Genomic DNA, 20,376 nt, shown 5'->3' with positions numbered 1-20,376 from the left:
CTCCGAGATGGATTCTTAGTACAGCTTGTACTGGAGCCTACTAGGGAGAAGGCAATTCTGGATTTAGTGTTGTGTAATGAACCTGATCTGATAAGGGGACTCGAGGTAAAAGAGCCATTAGGATGCAGTGATCACAATATGATAAGTTTTAGTCTACAAATTGAGAGGGAGAAGGGAAAATCGGAAGTGTCAGGATAATGCAGAAGTTGCAGGATCAATTTATCCCAAAGAGGAGGAAAGATTCCAAGGGGAGTAAGAGGCACCCGTGGCTGACAAGGGAAGTCAAGGACAGCATAAAAATAAAAGAGCAGAAGTACAACAAAGCAAAGAAGAGTGGGAAGCCAGAGGATTGGGACTCTTTTAAAGAGCAACAGAAGATGACTAAGAAGGCAATACGGGGAGAAAAGATGAGGTACGAGGGTAAAAAAGCTAATAATATAAAGGAGGATAGTAAAAGCTTTTTTAGGTATGTAAAGAGGGAAAAAATAGTCAAGGCAAATGTAGGTCCGTTGAAGACCAGAAGCGGGGGAATTTATTATGGGAAACAAGGAAATGGCAGACGAGTTGAACCAGTACTTTGGATCTGTCTTCACTAAGGAAGATACAAGCAATCTCCCAGATGTTCTAGTGGGCAGAGATCCTAGGGTGATGGAGGAACTGAAGGAAATCCACATTAGGCAGGAAATGGTGTTGGGTAGACTGATGGGACTGAAGGCTGATAAATCTCCAGGGCCTGATGGTCTGCATCCCAGAGTACTTAAGGAGGTGCCTCTAGAAATTGTGGACGCATTGGTGATCATTTTCCAATGTTCTATAGATTCAGGATCAGTTCCTGTGGATTGGAGGGTAGCTAATGTTGTCCCACTTTTTAAGAAAGGAGGGAGAGGGAAAACGGGAAATTATAGACCAGTTAGTCTGACATCAGTGGTGGCGAAGATGCTGGAGTCAATTATAAAAGATGAAATTGCGGAGCATTTCGATAGTAGTAACAGGATTGTTCCGAGTCAGTATGAATTTACGAAGGGGAAATCATGCTTGACTAATCTTCTGGAATTCTTTGAGGATGTAACCAGGAAAATTGACAGGGGAGAGCCGGTGGATGTGGTGTACCTTGACTTTCAGAAAGCCTTTGACAAGGTTCCACATAGGAGATTAGTGGGCAAAATTAGAGCACATGGTATTGGAGGTAGGGTACTGACATGGATAGAAAATTGGTTGACAGACAGAAAGCAAAGAGTGGGGATAAATGGGTCCCTTTCAGAATGGCAGGCAGTAACTAGTGGGGTACCGCAAGGCTCGGTGTTGGGACCGCAGCTATTTACAATATACATTAATGACTTGGATGAAGGGATTAAAAGTACCATTAGGAAATTTGCAGATGATACAAAGCTGGGTAGTAGTGTGAACTGTGAGGAAGATGCTATGAGGTTGCAGGGTGACTTGGACAGGTTGTGTGAGTGGGCGGATGCATGGCAGATGCAGTTTAATGTGGATAAGTGTGAGGTTATCCACTTTGGTGGTAAGAATAGGAAGGCAGAGTATTATCTGAATGGTGTCAAGTTAGGAACAGGGGACGTACAACGAGATTTGGATATCCTAGTGCATCAGTCACTGAAAGGAAGCATGCAGGTACAGCAGGCAGTGAAGAAAGCCAATGGAATGTTGGTCTTCATAACAAGAGGAGTTGAGTATAGGAGCAAAGAGGTCCTTCTACAGTTGTACAGGGCCCTAGTGAGACCGCACCTGGAGTACTGTGTGCAGTTTTGGTCTCCAAATTTGAGGAAGGATATTCTTGCTATTGAGGGCATGCAGCGTAGGTTTACTAGGTTAATTCCCGGAATGGCGGGACTATCATATGTTGAAAGACTGGAGCGACTAGGCTTGTATACACTTGAATTTAGATGAGAGGAGATCTTATCGAAACGTATAAGATTATTAAGGGGTTGGACACGTTAGAGGCAGGAAACATGTTCCCAATGTTGGGGGAGCCCAGAACAAGGGGCCACAGTTTAAGAATAAGAGGTAGGCCATTAGAACTGAGATGAGGAAAAACTTTTTCAGTCAGAGAGTTGTGAATCTGTGGAATTCTCTGCCTCAGAAGGCAGTGGAGGCCAATTCTCTGAATGCATTCAAGAGAGAGCTGGATAGAGCTCTTAAGGATAGCGGAGTCAGGGGGTATGGGGAGAAGGCAGGAATGGGGTACTGATTGAGAATGATCAGCCATGATCACATTGAATGGCGGTGCTGGCTCGAAGGGCCGAATGGCCTCCTCCTGCACCTTTTGTCTATTGTTTATAGATCATCGATAGGTGATGTTTTGTGTCTGGGCCCTTCTTCAGACTAATTGTAGGGGGAGTGGAAAAGAAAACTAGAAGTGAGAAGAGGGGGCCAGACAAATCACGGCCTCAGATAAGGGTTTTACCTGACATTGAAGCAGATAGACGAGCTACCATCCACCTCATTGGAGACCCACGGACTATCTTTAATCGGACTTTACTGCACTAAACATTATTCCTTTTTATCCACTATCTATACACTGTGAACGACTCAATGTAATCATGTCTGGTCTTTCTGCTGACTGGATACCATGCAAAAAAAATGTTTTTCACTGTACCTCAGTAGATGTGACAATAAACAAAACTAAAAACTAAAGGTGTAAGCTCAAAAGAAACACATAACTGTGAATCTAATTGAAGGACATTTGGTGGAAGGGGTGGGGAAGTGGAAGAAACCGGTGCAGGATCAGCAAGGGTTCAGGGCAAGGGAGTGGGTGGGGGAGAAACTAAGCGGGGGGGGGGCTGCTGGTGGAGGGGTGGGGGGGAAGGGAGGTGCTTCGAGAAGTTACCTTAAATTGGAGAATTCAGTGTTCATACTGTTGGGTGGTAAGCTACCCAAGTAGAATATGAGGTGCTGTTTCTCCAGTTAACGTGTGGCCTCACTCTGGCAATGGAGGAGGCCAAGGACAGAAAGGTCAGTTGGGGATGGGGAGCTAAACTGGATAGCAACCGGGAGATCCAGTGGGCCTTGGCGGGCCAAGCACAAGTTTTTGGCCAAGCGGTTGCCAAGTCTATGCTTGGTTTCGCCAGTGAACAAGAGACAACATTGGGAACACAGGATGCAGTAGATGAGGTTAGAGGAGGTACATGTGAACCTCTGTCTCACCTGGACCCCACTGTTGAGGTTCCTGGATGGAGTCAAAGGGGGGAGGGAGGACAGGTGTTACATTTTGGATGTCCTAATACGGAAAGCCCCATCTTGGGAGCAGGTGTGGTGGAGACCGAGAAATGGAGAGTTGGGGATAGCATCTTTGCAAGAGGCAGGGTGGGTTGTTGTACAATCCAGTTAACTGGGTGTTGGTAGGTTTGCAGTCAATGATAGTCTGTCCCCTGTGATGGAGACAGAGAGATCAAGTAAGGGGAAAGGGGTCAACGATAGTCCAGGTGAATTTGAGGGCAGGGTGGAAGTTACTGGTGAAGTTAATGAAGCCCATGAGTTCTGCACGGTTGCAGGAGGCAGCCCCGATGCAGTTGTACATATTTGGATGTTTCAGCCTTTCCTTTAACACTCACATGCTCAGCCCCACTATCATTGAGAATGCCTAGAAGTCTCTTCAGCTGCTAATTATCCACTATGTTTAAGGAACAGATTAAGGCAATTTGGCCCATCAAGTCTACTCCACTATTCAATGATGGCTGATCTATACTGAACACCCTGATCAGCCATCCAAGATGACTGAACATTCTCATAAATCTCCTCTAGCTGCCTACCAGTTTAATGACATTCTTCCTAATGCAGAGCAACGAGAAATGTACACTGTGCTTTAAATGTGACCTTACTAACGTCTTGTTCTTGATTAGTACGGGTATAAGGGGTTATGGGAAGAAGGCAGGAGAATGGACTTAGGAGGGAGATCAGCCATGAATGAATGGCGGAGTAGACTCGATGGGCCGAATGGCCTAATTCTGCTCCTATCACTTATGACCTCACGAACATGACATCCCAACTCCCGTTCTCAGTACATTGACCGATGTGCTGTCAACTGATTGCCGAATAGACCAACATCCTTCCTACAGCAGAGCAACCAGAAGTGTACACAGTAGTTTACATGTGGCCTTACCAACATCTTGCACAGCTGTAACATGACAGCCCAACTCATGAGAGGAATAGTTCGGGTAGATGCACAGAGTCTCTTGCCCAGAGTAGGGGAATCGAGAAGCAGAGGGCATAGGTTCAAGGTGAAGGGGAAAAGAATTTATAGAAATCTGAGGGGTGACTTTTTAACACAAAGGGTGGTGGGTGTATGGAACGAACTGCCAGAGGAGGTAGTTGAAACAGTTGGGCCTGTTTCCATACCGTATGACTCTCTCACCTCTCCTGGAGCTAATACCCCCTAATCCAGGAATCATTCTGGTAAACCTCAGCACCTTTCCAAAGCCTCCACATCCTTCTTGTAATGGGGTGACCAGAGCTGCACACAGTACTCCAAATGCAGTTAATCAAAGTCCCATAAAGCTGTATCATGACTTTCTGGTCCCTGATACTCAATGCCTTGACCTATGATTGTAAGCATGCCTTCTTTCCCACTCAATCTACTTAAGTTGCCATTTCCAGGTAGTTATGAACTTGGACCCCAAGATTCCTCAATGCCATTCATTGTATATTTCCCCTTACATTTGATCTCCCAAATTGCAGCACTTCACACTTGTTTGTATTAAACTCCATCAGCCATTTCTCCAACCATTTCTGTAGCTAATCTATATCCCGCCCGATACCTTGACAGCCTTCCTCACAGTCAACGACCCCAACAATCTCAGTGGCATCTGCAAACTTAATAACCAACCCGCCTATGTTTACATCCAGGTCATTTTTATATATCATAAACAGAAGGTTATGTTAACATTGTATAACATCTTGGTCAGCTCCCGACTATATGGAATAGAATGTACAACTCTCGCTCCCCACATGACACAACCTTGGTCTACTAAGAGTTTGTTCCTACATACAAAGAATGGTTTCAGTTCTGCCTCTGAATTCGGCAATTTGTTTGGCCATCCATTTGTAATATATTCCTGCACTCTTGCCAAAAATCTGTCAGTGCGAGTAGCCTTCTGAATGTCCCCTGATGTGGTAGGTAACTCAGAACGAGAGAAGTAAAACAAGTCCTCTCTGTTTGGGGTAACCTCCGATTCCAAAGGTAATCTAGACATGGCATCAGCATTGGTGTGCTCTGCTGCCTTACGATACTGAATATCATACTGGTATGCAGACAATATCAATGCCCATCTTTGCATTCTGGCTGCTGCCAGAGTTGGTATGTGTGCTTTTGGATTTAGGATCACTGTCAACGGCTGGCGATCTGTCTCGATTACAAACCTTCCACCATACAAGTATTTGTGAAACCTCCTAACGCCAAAAATCAATGCAAGAGCCTCTCGCTCTATTTGCGCATAATTTCTCTCATTGGCATTGAGTGTTCTAGACGCAAATGCTATTGGCCTTTCCTCTCCATTTTCTAACACATGAGAGATCACAGCACCAACACCATATGGTGAAGAATCACATGCTAACTTCATCTGCTTATTGATATTGTAATGAACAAGCATTGAACTCTCTGCCAACTGAGCTTTACATGACTTGAAAGCTTGATCACATTTACGTGTCCACTTCCATGGTACATCTTTCCTCAAAAGCTCATTCAAGGGATGTAAACAGGTGGACAGATATGGCACAAACTTCCCATATGGCACTAATCCTAAAAAGGATCGGATCTCAGATATGTTTCTGGGAGTGGGTGCATTCTTGATCGCATTGTGGTGGCTCCCAAGGGTTGGGCCATACCACTACTGACCCCTCGGCACGGGAATGGACGGGTCCAGGGGGGCGGCGCTTAGCTATGGGTATAAAGGACGAGGTTTTAGGCGCGATCGCTCTCTGGCAGACTCGACTGGTCTAGTGAACGTAATAAACACATCCCTGCCGAAATACTCGGCTCCTCGCCTTTATTTTGGGCTTTTTCGACGCGCCACAATTGGTGACCCCGACGGTCCATTGCTGAAATAATGGACTCAAAATGGAAATGTCCGGCTCACAGGCCGATCAGGCCGCAGCTGTAGACGTGGTTTCCATCAAACTGCCGACATTCTGGACCACCCAGCCTCGCGTTTGGTTTCCAAGCGGAGGCTCAGTTCCAGCTGTGGGGCATCACGACGGACGACACCCATTTTTTTCACCTGGTGGGAGCCCTTGACCAGGATACGGCCGAGGAGGTCACAGAGTTCCTCGAGGACCCACCGGCCCACGATAAGTATAAAGCCCTTTAGGAGCTGCTGCTCCAAACCTATGGACTTACCAGGATGGAACAGGCTGAAAGGCTCCTCCACATGCCAGGCCTAGGCGACCGGCGCCCATCAAGCCTCCTCAAAGAGATGGTCGCGCTATTTGATGGGCACAGGCCGTATTCGAGTATACCTACCTGCACCTGCTCATTGGGCTTGTGTTCTTGTGTTCTTGGATGCTGAAGGGTGACTTTACAGAAGTTAACAAAACCATGAGGGGCAAAGATAAGGTGGATGGTCAGAGTAATTTCCCTGGTATTGGGAAGTTTAAAACTGGAGGGCACAGGGTTTAAGTAAGAGGGGGAAGATTTAAAGGGGTAACATTCTCACACAGCTTTTCAATGTTGTAATATCTGTACAGCATGGAAACAAGCCCTTCAGCCCAAATCGTCCATGCGGACCAAGTTACAAACTGAGTTCGTCCCAGAAGCCCGTGCCTGGTCCAGTCTCTCCAAACTTTCCTATCAATCTACCCTGTCTAAATATCTTAAAACATTGTTATTTTACCTGCCTCTACTAGCTTCTCTGACAGGTAAAATGACAATGTTTAAAAATATTTGGACAAGTAAATAGATTGGAAAGGTTTGGAGGGACAGGGACCAAGTTACTAACTCAGTAACCTGGTGAGCATGGACAAGTTGGGCGAAGGGCTTGTTTTAATGCTGTTTAGCTCTATGATTCTAACAGTCACGTGGTTTCTGTGAAAAGCAAAGGATGTGGTTGGGGTCGGGTGAAACTGAAAGCACTGAAGCTCTCAGTAAAACAGAGCACACCCAGCTGCATGGATAGGCAAGGTTCAAAGGGTTTTGGGCCAAACATGAGAAAATGGGACCAGCTTAGATGGTCGGTATCGTGGTCAGTATGGACATATTGGGCTGAAGGGTCTGTGACCGTGCTGTATGACTCTAAGCAGGCCCTTTGCATCAAATTGCATCTGTTTTCTTGCAAAGATTCTGACCAGTAAAGCAGATGAACTTAGCACTGATCAGCATGTGGGAATATGGTAATTTGCAATCACTGAGACATAGTTGAAAGACTAGCAACTAGCAAGTAACTAGCTGCCTGTAGCTGAAACCTTCCAATCCAAGCATCATTCTGGAAAAACCTCTCTGAACCCTTTCCAAAGCCTCTGCCTGCAATGAGACGACCAGAACTGCAGGCAATACTCCAAACGGGACCTAAGCAAAGTTCAATAAAGCTGCATGATGATTTCCTGACTCTTATACCCATGTACAGACCTGTAAAAGCAAGCATACTATAGACTGAGGATAAAGATTGTAATCTAAAAAAGTTACAGTGAGGTGATCACACCTCAGTAACAGGCAGTGTAACCATGTGCCCATCAAAAACTTTCTTAAATGCCACTGTCGTATCTGCCTCCAGTATCAGCACATTCCAGGCATTCACCACTGCTCTGTGTAAAAAAACATGCCCAGCACATCTACTTTAAACTTTGTCCCTCTCCCCTTAAAACTATGGCTTCTAAAATTTGATATTTCCATTCTGTGAAAAGGGTTCTGAATATTGACTTTATCTATGCCTCTCTTAATTTCACACACTTAACCAAGTCTCCCTTCAACCTCTGATGGTCCAGAGAAAACAATGCAAATCGGTCCAAATGTAAACACAGAGTGCTGGAGTAACTCAGTGGGTCAGGCAGCATCTCTGGAGAACATGGATAGGTGATGTTTGTGTCTGGGCCCTTCTTCAGACTGATTGTAGGGGGAGTGGAAAAGAAAACTAGATGTGAGAAGAGGGGGCCAGACAAATCACGGCCTCAGGTAAGGGTTTTACCTGACATTGAAGCAGATAGATGAGCTACCATCCAATAGACAATAGGTGCAGGAGGAGGCCATTCGGCCCTTCGAGCCAGCACCGCCATTCAATATGATCATGGCTGATCATTGTCAATCAGTACCCCATTCCTGCCTTCTCCCCATACCGCCTGACTACGCTATCCTTAAGAGCTCTATCTAGCTCTCTCTTGAATGCATTCAGAGAATTGGCCTCCACTGCCTTCTGAGGCAGAGAATTCCACAGATTCACAACTCGCAGACTGAAAAAGTTATTCCTCATCTCACTTCTAAATGGCCTACCCCTTATTCTTAAACTGTGGCCCCTTGTTCTGGACTCCCCCAACATTGGGAACATGTTTCCTGCCTCTAACATTTCCAACCCCTTAATAATCTTATACGTTTCGATAAGATCTCCTCTCATCCTTCTAAATTCCAGTGTATACAAGCCTAGTCACTCCAGTCTTTCAACATATGACAGTCCCGCCATTCCGGGAATTAACCTAGTGAACCTACGCTGCACGCCCTCAATAGCAAGAATATCCTTCCTCAAATTTGGAGACCAAAACTGCACACAGTACTCCAGGTGCGGTCTCACTAGGGCCCTGTACAACTGCACACAGTACTCCAGGTGCGGTCTCACTAGGGCCCTGTACAACTGCAGAAGGACCTCATTGATATCCACCTCATTGGAGACCCGCGGACTATCTGCACCAAACATTATTCCTTTTTATCCACTATCTATACACTGTGGACAACTCGATAGTAATCAGGTCTAGTCTTACTGCTGACTGGATACCATGCAAAAAAAATGTTTTTTACTGTACCTCGGTAGACTTGACAATAAACAAAACTAAAAACTAAAGGTGTAAGCTCAAAAGAAACACATAACTGCAATCTGTGAATCTAATTGAAGGACATTTGGTGGAAGGGGTGGGGAAGTGGAAGAAACCGGTGCAGGATCAGCAAGGGTTCAGGGCAAGGGAGTGGGTGGAGGGGAAACTACGTGGGGGGGGCTGCTGGTGGAGGGGTGGGGGGGAAGGGAGGTGCTTAGAGAAGTTACCTTAAATTGGAGAATTCAGTGTTCATACTGTTGGGTGGTAAGCTACCCAAGTAGAATATGAGGTGCTGTTTCTCCAGTTAACGTGTGGCCTCACTCTGGCAATGGAGGAGGCCAAGGACAGAAAGGTCAGTTGGGGATGGGGAGCTAAAATGGATAGCAACCGGGAGATCCAGTGGGCCTTGGCGGGCCAAGCACAAGTTTTTGGCCAAGCGGTTGCCAAGTCTATGCTTGGTTTCGCCAGTGAACAAGAGACAACATTTGGAACACAGGATGCAGTAGATGAGGTTAGAGGAGGTGCACGTGAACCTCTGTCTCACCTGGACCCCATTGTTGAGGTTCCTGGATGGAGTCAAAGGGGGGAGGGAGACGGACAGGTGTTACATTTTGGATGTCCTAATACGGAAAGCCCCATCTTGGGAGCAGGTGTGGTGGAGACCGAGAAATGGAGAGTTGGGGATAGCATCTTTGCAAGAGGCAGGTTGGGTTGATGTACAGTCCAGTTAACTGGGTGTTGGTAGGTTTGCAGTCAATGATAGTCTGTCCCCTGTGATGGAGACAGAGAGATCAAGTAAGGGGAAAGGGGTCAACGATAGTCCAGGTGAATTTGAGGGCAGGGTGGAAGTTAGTGGTGAAGTTAATGAAGCCCATGAGTTCTGCACCGTTGCAGGAGGCAGTTGTCAATGTCAGAGTCACAGAGTGATACAGCGTGGAAACAGGCCCTTCGGCCCAACTCGCCCACATCAGCCAACATGTCCCAGCTAGTCCCACCTGCCTGCGTTTGGTCCATATCCCTCCAAACCTGTCCTATCCATGTACCTGTCTTGGATGTAGCAGAGAAAGAGTTGGGGATGGTGCAGATATACGCCTGGAACAAATATTGTTCAATGTAACAACAAAAAGACAGATAGTTGGGTTCATACAAGTACCCATGACTACACCTTTAACTTGGAGAAAGTGAGAGGAATGGAAAGAGAAGTTGTTGGGAGTGAGGACAAGTTCTGTTAGGCAGGGGAGAGGAGAATTGGTTGAGTCTGTTCAAGGAAGAAACGAAGGTCCTGAGACCTTCCAAATGGCAGTAGATGGACAACTCCCATCTGGGAACTTGGTCAAATGTTGCCAGCTATGATTTGTCCATCCCCCCTCTTTTCTCTTCCAGCTTTTTCCTGCTCCCCCTGCAATCAGTCTGATGATTCCTGACCCTAAACGTTATCTATCCATTCTCTCCAGAGAGATGCAACCTGACCCATTAAGTTCCTTAGCATTTTCGTTCAGTGTAGTTTATTGTCACGTGTACTGAGGCACAGTGAAAAGCTTTTGTTGTGTGCTAATCAGTCAGCAGAAAGCATTTTGTGCTCTCCCGAGATGCTGCCTGACCTGCTGAGTTATTCCAGCATTTTGTGAATAAGCAGAAAGACAATACATGATTACAATCGATCCATTTACAGTGTATAGATCATGATAAGGGAATAATGTTCAGTACAAGGTAAAGCCAGAAAAGTCCGATTGAGGATAGTCCGAGGGTCACCAAAGAGGTAGATAGTAGTTCAGCAGATAGAAACTCAGTAGGTAGCAGTTTTGTGTCCATCCCAGATATAAACCAACATATGCAGTTCTGTGTTATTCCAAATCTGTCCAACTCTCTTTGTCACTCCTCCCCCCTACCCAGCCATCACTCTGGTAAATCACTGTACTCTTTCCAAAGCTTTCACATCTTCCTCTATTTGGGCAATCAGAACTACTCAGAGGATTGAAGGGGGACCTCATTGAAACATGCAGAATAGAGAAAGGCTTGGATAGAGTGGATGTAGAGAGGATGTTTCCACTAGTGGGAGAGTCTAGGACTAGAGGTTAAAGCCTCCGAATTAAAGGGGGCTTTCAGGGAGGAGATGAGGAGGAATTTATTGAGTTAGAGGGTGGTGAATCGTGGAATTCTTTGCCACAAAAGGCTGTGGAGGCTGTCAATGGATATTTTTTAAGGCAGAGACAGATAAATTCTTGATTAGTTTGGGTGACAGGCAGTGTTGCAGTGCTCATTTCTTTGGTGCCAGAGCTGTCACTGGTGCCGGAGCGGCTGCTGTTAAATTTCCCGCTGGTTAAAATTCCCCTCTGTTTATTTTGGCTTTTTTTTTACAGAGGTGCTGTAGCGGCACTCTGGTGAGCTCCGGCAGCATTGCACCCCTGGTGTCAGGGGTTCTGGGGAGAAAGCAGGAGAATGGGGTTAGGAGGAAGAGAGAGATCAGCCATAATTGAATGGGGGTGTAGACTTGATGGGCCAATTGGACTAATTCTGCTTCTATCACTTACGACCTTGTGACCTACTCCAGAAATGGCCTAACCAAGTCCTATAAAGCTGCATCATGACTTCCTGACTCTTATACTGAGTGCCCTGACCTACGAAGGCAAGCGTATCATATTGCTCATTTACCTCTCTATCTACTTGTGTTGCCATGTTCAGGGACTTATGAACTTGGACAAGATCTCTCTGCACATCAATGTTGTTAAGGGTCATGCTATTAATGGTATACTTTCCTCTTGCATTTGACCTCACACTATCTCACATCAAACTCCATCCGCTATTTTCCAACCCACTTCTGCAGCTGATCAACATCTCACATTATACTTTGACAGACTTCCTCAGTCTGTGACCGCAGCAATCTTGGTGTCATCTGCAAATTACTAACCGGCCCATCTGCATAGGGCAGGTATAGACAAATGGGAATGAGGCAGTTAAGAATCCAGATGACCAAATCACCGTGGTGCATCTTAAATTTCTGTATCTGTGTAACATGGGGGACTTCAGTTCAGTTTATTGTCATGTGTACTGAGGTTCCGCTTTTGTTGCATGCTAACAAGTCAGCAGAAAGACAATACATGATACAATCGCGCCATTTACAATGTAAAGATACATGTTAAGGGAATAATGTTTAGTACAAGGTAGAGCCAGTAAAGTCTGATCAAAGTTAGTCTGAGGGTCACCAATGAGGTCGATAGTCGTTCAGGGCTGTTCTCTGGTTGTGGTAGGATGATTCAGTTGCCTGATAGCAGGTTGGAAGAAACTGTCCCTGAATCTGGAGGTGTGCGTTTACACACACCTATACTTTTGCATGATGGGAGAGGGGAGAAGAGGGAGTGGCCAGGATGTGATTATGCTGCTGGCCTTGCCGAGGCAGCATGAGGTATAAATGGAGTCAATGGAAGAGAGGTTGGTTTGTGCGATGATCTGGGCTGTGTCCACAATTCACTGCAAAATTCCTTGCGGTCTTGGATGGAGCTATTCCCAAACCAAACTGTGATGCATTCCAATAAGCTGGTGAGATTTGTTGGGGACATTATTGTTGGGAATTTTGAAAATTATAAGGAAGATGAGTAGATTATAATATGGTTAGCCCTCGAGTTCACAAACTGGGGAAGCATGGTGGGAAAGACGGCCAACATAGAATGTTAGGCTTCACAATACAGTTTGTGAAAAATAGCTAAAACTAATACATTATGCTGAAAAGCAGGGTTCCTTATTTATTGAGGGTGGGAGAGTCCTTTGTAGTTCTAGATAGGTTCTTATCTGTTGCAATCTGCAGATTACAGCTGCTCTTTGCAACTGTGTTAAAAAGTGGAGTACACAGGACCCTCCAGTTCACAGGAACTGGTCCAGAGTCGAGAGAACATTGGAAAATGATCACCAATGCATCCATGATTTCTAGGGCCACCTCCTTGAGTACTCGTTTCCCATTATAAATTCACCTGTTTCTGATTGTAAAGGACCTACATTTGTCTTCACTAATCTTTTCCTTTTTTTACATATCTAAAGTCGCTTTTACAGTCAGTTTTTATATTACCCACAAGCTTTCTTTCATGCTCTTTTTTCCCCCTCTTAATTAACCCCTTTGTCCTCTGTTGAATTCTAAATTTCTCCCAGTCCTCCGGTTTGCTGTTTCCTCTGACCAATTTATATGCCTCTTCCCTGGATTTAACACTATCCTTGATTTCCTTCATTAGCCACAGTTGAGCCTCCTTCCCCATTTTATTTTTTTGCCAAACATGGATGAACAATTTTTGGAGTTCATCCATCCGATCTTTAAATCTTTGCCATTGCATCTCCACCGTCAATTTGCCAGTCTATCCTAGCCAATTCCCGTCTCCTACCTTCAAAGTCTCCTTTCTTGAAATACAGGACCCGAGTCTCAGAATTAAATCATGTCACTCTCCTCCTAATGCAGAATTCCTCCATATTATGGTCACTATTGCCCAAGGGGCTTTGCACAGAGATCGCTAGCTAATCCTTCCTCATTACACAATACCCAGTCTAGAATGGCATGTCCTCTAGTCGGTTCCTCTACATATTGGCTTAAAAAACCATCCCGTATACATTCCAGAAAATCCTCCTCCTCAGCGCTGTTACCAATTTGGTTGGCCCAATCTACATGTAGATTATGCCTCAGAAGGCAGTGGAGGCCAATTCTCTGAATGCATTCAAGAGAGAGCTAAATAGAGCTCTTAAGGATAGCGGAGTCAGGGGGTATGGGGAGAAGGCAGGAACGGGGTACTGATTGAGAATGATCAGCCAAACTGTCACTGGTGTCCATGCGGGAGGTATCCTGGGATAAACGAGGATCTTCTTTGGCGATTTCTCCAAATGATCCTCTCAGCTAATTCACTGGCGAGGAATCCTGAATGGCCCCCTGCTCAGTCTTCAAAAGACAACAACGATGACGTAGACGATTTCAGCCATTTGTTTCTTGCACAAGGGACCAGAGATTCTGGGATGAACCCTCTGGATATCATTGCTGCCATTTTCCTCTGTGCCGACCACTCTCTCCAACAGGAACTGATGCTGAAGATGTCTCTGTGCCAACTTGCATTGCCTTTTCTGCTGCCGGAAGGGCACAGTTACCCCAGGGACAAGGTGAGGGGACCCATGGAAGGGCCTGGTGCCACCCTTCTCCTCTGGGCCATGAGGCCCATTGTTAAAATGTGGTGCCCACAATCTCCCCCAGGGTGCAGCCGCGTTGTGGAGATGCCCATCGTGACAGCACCCGTGCCAACGGTCTCCTTCCTCAGACTCGGAAGGTGCACGGTGTCCAAATCCAGAGTCCTCAATCTCACCTTGAGCCAGACCCAGCTGCAGCAGAACATCTTCCTGCACTCCGGGATGGAATGTGGGAATGTGCCCCGTGGGATATCGGATGGGATGGCTGAGATTAGCTGGTATCTACCTTCTGGGAAGAGCAACACAGACATTTTCCCAGAGGCTGCTGCATTCATCAACCTCCGAGGTGATGCTGAAACTTACCAGGGACACACTCGGTTTCAGGCAAAAGTCTCTGCTGCTCTCTTTATTTTCATTGACGTTATCGGTGAGACGGAAAGAGAATTCCTCACCTCTCTCGCACAGTCACCGGAAAAACTCTTTCTGATAGTGAACACTCGTATCAGTGAGAAGCACATCACCCCTGAGCAGGTAAAGAAACTGTTCAAAGATCTGAAGTTACAACCTCAACAATGCATTGTTCGGACAAATGTAAACGAGGCCGAACTTGTGGAAAAACTACGTTCTCAGATAAAAGAAGTGATTCCCATGAGTGACGGGGACCAGAGCTTCCTGAGTCTGGAACAAATGGGTGACATTGCGAGAGAAAGTGGGATTCAGGTCGATGAACATCAGCCTGAAATACAACGGGCCAAGGACCTGACGTCCAAACCACAGAGAGAGGCCGACCCTGGAGATGGCAGGGAACCAGAGGATCCATGTCACCAGCATTCACCGGGTCTCCCAGAGGGAATGATTGGTGTTGCACCGCCTGGAAATAACCAGGCTGAAAATCGGAGCCCTCCACAACTAGTGAGGGATTTGGGTTTACAGGATCATTATCCTCACAAACTGTCACTGGTGTCCATGCGGGAGGTATCCTGGGATACACTGGACGACAGCAAACCAACTCGACCAGAAGATCTTCCTTGGCAATTTCTCCAAATGATCCTCTCAGCTAATTCACTGGCGAGGAATCCTGAATGGCCCCCTGCTCAGTCTTCAAAAGACAACAAAGATGACGTAGAAGATTTCAGCCATTTGTTTAGTGCACAAGGGCCAGGAGATTCTGGGATGAACCCTCTGGATATCATTGCTGCCATTTTCCTCTGTGCCGACCACTCTCTCAAACAGGAACTGATGCTGAAGATGTCTCTGTGCCAACTTGCATTGCCCTTTCTGCTGCCAGAAGGGCACAGTTACCCCAGGGACAAGGTGAGGGGACCCATGGAAGGGCCTGGTGCCACCCTTCTCCTCTGGGCCATGAGGTCCATTGTTAAAATGTGGTGCCCACAATCTCCCACAGGGGGCAGCCGCGTTGTGGAGATGCCCATCGTGACACCACCCGTGCCAACTGTCTCCTTCCTCAGACTCGGAAGGTGCACGGTGTCCAAATCCAGAGTCCTCAATCTCACCTTGAGCCAGACCCAGCTGCAGCAGAACATCTTCCTGCACTCTGGGATGAAATGTGGGAATGTGCCCCGTGGGATATCGGATGGGATGGCTGAGATCAGCTGGTATCTACCTTCTGGGAAGAGCAACATGGAAATATTCCCAGATGCTGCTGCATTCATCAACCTCCGAGGTGATGCTGAAACTTACCAGGGACACACTCGGTTTCTGGCAAAAGTCTCTGCTGCTCTCTTTATTTTCATTGACGTTATCGGTGAGACGGAAAGAGAATTCCTCACCTCTCTCGCACAGTCACCGGCAAAACTCTTTCTGATAGTGAACACTTACATCAGTGAGAAACACATCACCCCTGAGCAGGTAAAGAAACTGTTCAAAGATCTGAAGTTACAACCTCAACAATGCATTGTTCGGACAAATGTAAACGAGAACAAACTTGTGGAAAAACTACGTTCTCAGATAGAACAAGTGATTCTAATGAGGGACAGGGACCAGAGCTTCCTGAGTCTGGAACAAATGGGTGACATTGCGAGGGAAAGTGGGATTCAGGTCGATGAACATCAGCCTGAAATACAACGGGCCAAGGACCTGACCAAAATACTGGGCAGTCTTGACTCAGCAGACATCACTGGGTATAAAAAGAGAGTGCTACCCTTTCATGGAGAGCTCTGGCAAGGGCTGTCTAAAGTTGAGAAAGAGAAGTCTCGGATGAAACTCCGTGGGGACAGAACCACAGAGATGTATAACCACGAGCTGGACCAAGAGAAGAAAAGAATCCGGGAAGCTCAGCTCAGACAGAGCCTGTCGGAGGAGATGCAGATGTTCATTGACCACCTCACCGGTCCTGGTGGGGATGACAGGGCCATTTCCTTGCAGTGGCTGAAGCTGATGCTGGACAGTAAATCAAGGGAAATCATGGCAGGGTTGCGAAGGGATTATAAAGAACTGAGCAAAGACTCAATGCAGAAGGTCAAGGAGCTGAAGGACATGGATCAGAAGATGACTGATAGTTCCCTGGGCCTTGAGCATTTCATGAGGGAACTGGGTCAGGTTTATGAACTCTCAGTGACACAACACAACATCAAGCAACAAACACAGATCCTCCCACATGTGCTTCAGTTACCGGGTGTTGCTGCTGAACTGTTGCCGGATGGGTTCCCACTGGAGCTCATTGATGGAGATGTCTCCAACGTTCCTGTTTCATGGATCACTGCTGTACTGGAAGCAGTGGCTGAGAAGGTGGGACGTGCTTCCCGAGTGTTTGTACTGACAGCGATTGGAGTTCAGAGCACGGGCAAGTCCACGCTCCTCAATACAATGTTCTGTTTGCGGTTTGCTGTGAGCAGCGGCAGATGTACTCGAGGGGCCTACATGCAGCTGATGAAGGTCACAGGGAACCTGGCGGAGGAGCTGGGCTGTGACTTCATCGTGGTCATTGACACGGAGGGGTTGAGAGCTCCAGAACTTGCAACACTAACAGACAGCTATGAACACAACAATGAGCTGGCAACATTCGTGGTGGGATTAAGCAACATAATGTTGGTAAACATAGGCATGGAAAACATCGCAGAGATGAAAGATATTTTACAGATTGTCATTCATTCCTTACTCCGTATGAAGCAGACGGGGAAAAGACCAAAGTGTATATTTGTCCACCAGAATGTTGGGGATGTGAGTGCACACGATCAGAATCTGAGAGGCCGTCAGAAACTCCTGGAACAGCTGGATAAGATGACAGAGGCTGCAGCAAAACTGGAGAAGCTGGAGGGAGTAACGTTCCGTGATGTGATGGACTACGATGCTGACAAGGACAACTGGTACATCCCTGGTCTGTGGCAAGGTACGCCCCCAATGGCTGCCGTCAACACTGGCTACAGTGAACACGTCTTCCAACTGAAGAACAGTCTCATTCAATGTTTACTCAAAGGGAAACCAGAACAAGGAGCTCTCACAATCCCAGACTTCACCAAATGGGTGACTGGGCTCTGGGAGCAGGTGAAACATGAGAATTTCATTTTCTGCTTCCAGAACAGTCTGTTCGCAGAGGCTTACAACCAGCTCTCTGTGATGTACAAGGGCTGGGAGTGGGAGCTCCGCAAATATACACACTCCTGGGGAAATGAGGCTGAAAACACAGTAAACAATGCCAGTGGTGACGTCAACCTACTGCTCCAAACACTGGAACGTGAGATCAGGACGGAGATTAACAAAAGGGAGGGTGAGACTCTGGATAAACTAAAATCTCTGTTTGAAAGTGGGGCTGATAACGTGCAGCTGATGGAGAAATACAGGGAGGAGTTCAAGCTCAGCATCTCCAGTTTATGTTCACGGCTTCAGTACGATTCAATACAGAGATGTAGGGATGCTGTGAACAGACGTGTGGGACTGCAGGAAGTGGATGATATCTGGAATAAATGTCACAAGCAGATCGAACAACAGGTCAAGGAGCTTTTATTAAAGTGTAAAGGGTCAAATCAGGAGTTTGGTGACAAGGAACTGCAAACTGCCTTTGGAAAGATGTGGCAAGACACACTGTCACAGATGGACTATCAGCCCTGCAGAGAAAGAAACATTGAACTGGAGATTGAAAATCTTCTCAGAGACCACACAGCAACTCAAGGGAGGGTGATTAACAAAATACTAGAAAGAAAATCTCTTAGTAAACAGGGAACCCAGTGCTTTCAAATTGAAGGGAAACGCATCAACATGACATGGATGAGAAAGTTGATAAACTGGATTAAAGATTATATCAGTCGTATCTTCCACCAATCAGATGTTAATTGGGCAGCCATGATAACACTGTCCCTCGAGGATGAATGCCATCAATGGATCAGTGACATCACAAAAATGGACATGGATTATGACATTAAATATTGTATTGAACTTTTGAATATTATAGAGGAGAAAATTAACAATATTTCACACCCAAACTTCACAATGAGTGAGGAATTCAGGGCTGAGTTTAAACTTCACCTGTGTGGTTACGCTGTACCAAGATTCCAAGAGATGCAGACAAGGTTCATCCAGAAACATGACCCGCGGCAAAGACTGGGAAACATGAAGGGTCAATACTTTGATCTCTTCATGGACATTTACACAGAGCAGGATAAGAACCAGAGACAAGCTCAACGGTTTGCACAATCTTGTTTCTTGCCAGCTCTCAGAGACGCCACCCTCAAGGCTCTCAGTGTGAACATTGTGGATGATATGAAACAAAATGACTCTGAGAGAAAGTACAGTCTCCGCAACAACTTCACTGTGGCCCTCCTGGTGCACTTGAAACAAAGGGGTACATTTGATGACTATCACCGGTATATCACTGACCTTGAGAATTTGGCCAAAGACTGGCTCCATCAGCAGGTTATTGAACACTGCAGGACACAACGTGATGGGGAGAGCACGTTTACCCGACTGGCTAAAGGAATCGTCACACAGATCACTGGGCAAGCTAAAGAGATTGTTGAGGATGCGGTGATGCAGAACTTTGCTGGAAATGCTCAGAGCTTCCTGGACATGTTTGTTGAAAAGTTAAACACTAGGATCTCAATGCCCAAAGATGAAATGAACCTCGTTCTGTTTCGCAGTGATGGTGATGGCAAGAAATGGGCAGAAGCAGTTCTGCCATCTATTGAAGAGGTGGAGCAGAGACTCCTCAGTGAGGTAACAGGCTGGGATGTCCAAGCAAAGATTGGAGAATTATCCATTAAATCCAGTGAAGAGCTGTTCAAAGGGTTATTCAGCTGTACTAAGAAATGTCCTTTCTGTGGGGTTTTCTGTGATTCAGAGACCCCGGTACATTCACAGCATTCTTGTAAGCAGCACAGACCTAATGGACTCAATGGCTATCGCTTCATAGAAAGTGAACATCTTGTAACTGATGTCTGCACAGCTTTAGTCGCAGGTAATGCATCGTTTAGAAATAAGGACACAAATGGAGAATTCAAACCCTACAAGGATTACCAAACTGTCAATGATTACTACAAATCCTAGACCATCCAGTGGGAGATTTCCGCACAGGCAGCATCTTATTGGAAGAGGATTTTCTACACTTTCAATAAGAAGTTTGCTGAAATATATGGATCAAAGCCTGCAGAGATCGATGAAGCCTGGAACATTGACTGGGATGTAGTGAGGGAAGATCTGAATAAGACGTATAACACAGACATTCAGTCTTGGTGAAGTCCATTTAGATGGGTTAGAGGTAGGCACAGACATACTGTCCACCTCTGAAAGAAAGAATGACAAAGTGTTGGAGTAAATCAGCAGGTCAGGCAGCATCTCAGAACATGGATCGGTGATGTTTTGGGTCAGGACCCTTCTTCAGATTGATTTAGGTTTTAGTTTTAGAGATATAGCATGGAAACAAGCCCTACAAACCTGCACATCTTTGGGATGCGGGAGGAAACCAGAGCATCCGGAATAAACCCACATGGTCACAGGGAGAAAGCACCCAAGGTCAGGATCAAAGCTGGGTCCCTGGCGCTGTGATGCAGCAGCTCTACCAGCTGTGCCACTGTGCTGCCATTATTGTAGGTAGAGGAGAAAGTTTAAGTGGTAGTAATCAGGAGTTCCTGAACAATTACACTCTGTCTGCCAAGACCTAGAGAAACTATTGGTTGCTAACCAAGAACCTCCCCCATCATCTGCTCCTCTCTCCCCTGTGCCACACCTGGACTCACTACTATTTCTCCCCTCTTTCCCCTTTCGCCTGCATTCCTTCCTCTTGCTTCACAACTTGCGACACTTTAATCA

At 46.2% G+C, this 20,376-nt stretch overlaps 1 protein-coding gene across 1 annotated transcript; it reads left to right on the top strand.

Annotated features, from left to right (window-relative positions):
• Nucleotides 1-13,800: 13,800 nt before the first annotated feature.
• On the top strand, nt 13,801-19,803 carry LOC144591434 (interferon-induced very large GTPase 1-like). The gene is given in 1 exon segment (XM_078395610.1): nt 13,801-19,803. A coding segment is annotated over 1 exon segment (5,982 nt). The 5' UTR covers nt 13,801-13,821.
• The last annotated feature ends 573 nt before the right edge of the window (nt 19,804-20,376 follow it).

Source organism: Rhinoraja longicauda, unplaced genomic scaffold (assembly GCF_053455715.1).
Source record: "Rhinoraja longicauda isolate Sanriku21f unplaced genomic scaffold, sRhiLon1.1 Scf001015, whole genome shotgun sequence".
Classification (NCBI taxonomy): Eukaryota; Metazoa; Chordata; class Chondrichthyes; order Rajiformes; family Arhynchobatidae; genus Rhinoraja; species Rhinoraja longicauda.
The sequence above is the reverse complement of the archived record's forward strand: the minus strand, read 5'-3'. Positions and strand labels throughout refer to the sequence as shown.